Source organism: Protobothrops mucrosquamatus, unplaced genomic scaffold (genome assembly GCF_001527695.2).
Source record: "Protobothrops mucrosquamatus isolate PMUCROS unplaced genomic scaffold, P.Mucros_1.0 scaffold212, whole genome shotgun sequence".
NCBI classification, from domain to species: domain Eukaryota; kingdom Metazoa; phylum Chordata; class Lepidosauria; order Squamata; family Viperidae; genus Protobothrops; species Protobothrops mucrosquamatus.
In genome coordinates this window covers 250476-255336 of record NW_015386566.1, presented here as the reverse complement: position 1 = coordinate 255336, position 4861 = coordinate 250476, and the positions used below count along the sequence as shown (strand labels likewise).

The window sequence follows — 4861 nt, the reverse complement described above, 5'->3', positions numbered from 1 at the left end:
ATTGTAGGCTGTGGCTAAGAGTTGCTGGTAGTATTATGGGATGTCTCACTGGCCAGAGACTATTATGGGATGCCTGGCTAAGGGGGAGGAGAGAGAGAGATGAAAACGGTTGATATTATGGGATGTCCTGGGTGTGCCTATTATGGGATGCCATGGGGGCTCCCAGAATATTTCAGTGAGGCAGGGCTGGATGCAAAGGGGAGGAGGGCTTGTTCTGGGATACCAGACTTGGCAGCCAGCATGCACTTATTATGGGATATGCCAGGGAAGGAGTGAGTGGGGAGAGATTACTGTGGTGGGTTGGAAGAGCCAGGCAAGGGGATGAGGGTAGGTAGTGATGAATATTATGGGATGTTCAGGGCAGTGAGCTGGTGCCTGGGGGGGGGGAGAAAGAAGAGAATGTGACTATTATGGGATGCCTCCATGGGGGGAAGGGTGACTATTGTGTGTATGAGTAAGGGCGAGTATTATGGGATGTTTCCGCATGGGGGGAGTGTGTATTACTGGACGGTCCCCTGCAGGGACTATTATGGGATGTTTTGGAAAGGGGGGGGAGTGGTTATTATGGGATGCAGAGCCGGGTTCCGAGCGGGTACTTTAGTGGGCAGAGAAGTATTATGGGATGCCTCAGTTGAGGGGGGGGTTTCTGAGGTGACGGAGGTGGGACTCGTCTCCAAGGCACCGGAGGCATATTATGGGATGGAGGCGGGAGTGCGTGGGGGGGGAACAGGGGGAGGAGCTTGGCTGGGGCTTTTTTTTTCCCCTTTAAGAGGCGGCGCTGGAGCCGGAGCCATTTTCCCTTCAGCGGCGTCGAGAAATAAGAAGCCGGGGCGCCCGGAGACGGGTGAGGGCGGGAAGGAAGGCGAGGCCGGGGCGGGCGGGCGGACGGACGGACGCCGGAGGGACTGGGGGGCGAGCGGCAGGCCCCCGAGGCTCGCCTGCCGCGCTTCCCCCCCGGAGACCGCCGCCCGACGCGCCTGAAGGAGGCGGGGTGCCTCGCCTGGGCTGCCCGCCCCTCCGCGAGCCCCCCTCGTGGCCCCGAACCAGCTTGGGGGGGCTGAGGGGGCCCCCGCGCTGTCTACCGCGCGACCCCGGCTGGCGCACGTGTCCGGAGAGCGCTTCGGGGCTCCGCTGCTCCCCGGCCGCGCTTCTTCTCCCTCCGCGTCCCGAGCAGGGAAAGCGGCCTTTCCTCGCCATCTTCCAGACCCGGCCTTGATTCCCGTCCCCGCCCCCCCCCCCCCCTCTCTCTCCCCCCCCCCCCCCGCTTACCCTGCTTGATTTCTGCCTTCGTGCCCACCCCCATTTCCCAGGGGGAAGCAAGTTTGCTTGCTTTCCTTTGAGCTGACTGTGCCTTTTGTTTGCTATTTTCCTTAAAACAACCCCTTGGTATATTTTCCCTGCAGCTGGACCTACTGGCCATCACCGAAATGTAAATCTTAGGGGGTCTTTTCTTTTTTTAAGCGAGCAAAAAGGAGGCCCTCAGATAGTTTTATTTTTTAGAAAGTATAGCCAGGTTATTCCAGACATTCGCCTTCTTGCCCACAGGCTCCATCCCAAAAGAACTGGAAAACCCAAAGTCGAAGTTCCTGTCAATCTACTTAGAATGAAATAATTGCCTTGAATTAATTTAGCATTGCCCTCAGGACCACTTTGGATGGGTGCTTGGGCCAAGTTGTTCATTTCTTTGGCTCTCCCTGCTGCTGCCTTTTTCTTGATATTCTATGGTGTCGGACAATTTGGGCCGTCTCACAACTTAGTATAAAGATGTTGTGACTTTTAAGTCTTATTGCTTGCTCTTCTCTCTTCATGTAGCACATTACTGCCATTATTAATACGAAAGTGCCAAGATAGCACAAGCTGCTTGAGTCCCAGAAGCCCTCTTAATCAGAGGACATGGCGTCGGGCATAGGATCCCCATCGCCCTGCTCTGCTGGCAGTGATGAGGAGGAGATGGAGATCCTGTTGAACAACAGTATTCATCAACATCAAGGTACACAGAAATGCTGTGATAGGAGCATTTTTTTAAGGCAAGAAATAAAACAATATGAACCAGAAGTAGCGACACCACAATGCTCCAGATTTATTACAGGGCTGACATGGAAGTAATAAGTTATTCTTCATCTAATATTTGATACTTTATAATAACAACACTGTAGTATCAGTAATTAAAACAACAGTAAAAATTTGAGGTTTTCCTCACAGTATAAAAATGACATCAAACGTCTACTTGGATTGCAGATGAAACTCTGGTTATAGCTACTGCTAATATTTGGTATGTCTTCCTTCTGTATCCATTGCTTCCTGCAGAAGTTGTGTTCTGCTGTGTTTGGGAAGAGCATATTGTAGATCTCAGATATTCTGAATTAGTAGTTTGTCATTTTTTAATGTATGTGAAAATGGCTTTTTAAAGTGTTCCAAAACAAATAAGGTTTATACATAATATCTTTCACAGAGAGTTCAGAATGATGTAGGCAAAAGATTTTGGATGTACCAAATAAAGTAATCAACTACACATCTTCCATGGAACGTACCTATAATTCGCTCTACTCTGTACCTTCTATACCTACTAAGGATACTTTTGTTTGTAAAGTGGGAGTTTGAGTGAATCTTAAGAGACAAGTGCTTGACTTTCTATTGCCCATTTGAAAGTTCAGTATTTCTGTATCCAAAGTGATCTATGCTTTGGGTAAATTGTATGACCCACTTTTGTTCCCAGCCACACCTAGCAAAGCTTACTTTACAACTGCTCACCTTAGTCCTGCTCTGTGAATTGAATACGGCCAACATTATAGTGAAAGTCATGAGCAATGGGCTTTGGTTACCTTTTAATTGTTTTCAGAAGGCTTGTTTTTGAGATCAGTTATTTTTTTGGAGCAACCATCCTTTTTTTTTTTTTTAGAGTCATTGCTTTTGAAGTGCCAATTGGATATTACCTCATTTTTTTACCCTAAGAAGGTCAGCTCTTCTTTTCTCTCTTCCAAAATTCAAGAGGGAAGTGGATATCTAATGTTATTTCGTGTTAATCAGCTGAAAAGTAAGATAGCTATTTCTGTATTACTCTTGGTGAGTGTCAGTTTGCCTAGGAAAAGGGGTGAAAAGAACATTTGGTCTAGAATACTTGGGTTTAGTTTAAGTTAAGAAATGTTTGTAGTAAGAAGGATTGGGAAGAATGGATGTAATAAAAAATATTTCTGGCACAATATATTTTCTGGTTTGGGAATACAGGACTCCACCCAAAAGTTTCCCTCTGCTTCTTGTCCTTCGGTTGCAGCAACTGCTTTGACCTGTGGCTTCCCTCATCCTGCCCGGTGCCTGTGGTTAGGAGGCCATTTTCCTTGGAGGGAGAACTAGTGACTCTAGCTGCGTGTAATGGGCGGGGGTGGCTGATGAAGGGGGAGGGGAAGAAGAATGACTGGGTTACTGTGGATCCTGTCACAAAGGAAGCTGGTTACTGACTGTGCCCCTATGTGCTTTGGGAAGTGGGAGATTGGAAGAACGAGTGGAATTATGGTGTTTTCAAATGATGAGTTAAATTTGTGTTTGAAAGAGAGGGTAAGGGAGAAGGAATGAGTTACAGCTTGCATTTACATTGAGAAGATGTAACTATGAACTGGAAAAGTACCGGTATCCGAATAAACACCTAATGATTGAAATGGAGGTTCTGTTTCTTCTTTTCTGACACTTGCTGAATTGGATACCTGAACAGTAAGTGCTAGGTAGGATGGGGGAGATCAGGCAGTTTCCTATCAAGTTTGCTGTGAGGGTAAAGATTTCAGAGTAAGTAGAGGCAAGAAGGATAATAATTCAGTAGCTGCTTCATATGATGTTTTTTTTTGTTTATGAAGGACTGTTGTTTTGATTCTTAGACATAGAAAATGGATGCAGAAAGCCAATTGGCTGTATTGCAGGGGTTAATTCTCTGGAGTAAAGAGTATTCCTTTAATCATTTTTTATTCGGGATTTGGAAACAGATTTATAGACAAGTTAGTGTCATGTTCTGTTACATCAGTTTGGCGTAGAAAAAATGAGAATTTTTAATAAAAGTTTTTTTTGTATGTGTAATTTTTAACAGGTGATTGCATCTATCCATTTTTTAAAAAAAAACTTCATTGCCTATGTTTAACTGATACATTAGTCTAGAGCAGTGGTTCTCAACCTGTGGGTCGGGACCCCATTTGGGGTCGATCAACCATTTCATGGGGGTCGCCAAGCAAGGCTGTCTGCCATTTTTTTGTCCGCCATTTTTTTTGTCAGCCATTTTTTCCCCCTTTTCCGGCGGGTGCCTTACCTCCCTTGGGCTGGGCCAGCTGGTGGTCGGCCTGCTCCGTCTCTGCCGCTTGCCAGCTACGCCTCGGCCGGCGCAGGGGGCGGAACCATGCATGCGCGGCACTCCCGGGCAGGGAAAGTCCTCGACTTACGACCGGTTGGGTAGTCCTCGACTTACGACCGGTTGGGTAGTCCTCAACTTACGGCCGGTTTAGTCCTCAACTTACGACCGGTTTAGTCCTCGACTTACGACCGGTTGGGGTCGCGGCATTAAAAAGGTTGAGAACCACTGGTCTAGAGTTCTTTGAATGTTACATTTCATTTATGAAATATATTACTAGTACAGGTAGTCCTTGACTTGTGACCACAATTAAGCCCAAAATTTCCATTGCTAAGCACAGACCGGTACGCTCCCACAGAGCGGGCCTCCTCAGGGTGCCGTCGGCCAAGCAATGTCGGCTGGCGACCCCCAGGGGGAGGGCCTTCTCTGTGGGTGCCCCCACCCTCTGGAACGAGCTACCCCCCGAGATCCGGACGATTCCGGATCTCCTAACCTTCCGCCGCGCCCTCAAGACATGGCTTTTTCAGCAAGCGG

General features: G+C 47.7%; 1 protein-coding gene across 1 annotated transcript in view; it reads left to right on the top strand.

Moving 5' to 3' along the window:
* Window positions 1–761: 761 nt before the first annotated feature.
* Window positions 762–4861, top strand: part of CHD4 (chromodomain helicase DNA binding protein 4) — a gene marked incomplete in the record, with an annotated part of 37015 nt that continues 32915 nt past the window's right edge. Inside the window, 2 exon segments of the mRNA XM_015814002.1 lie at window positions 762–844; window positions 1813–1990. Of these exon segments, the coding sequence (XP_015669488.1) occupies window positions 1894–1990 (97 nt within the window).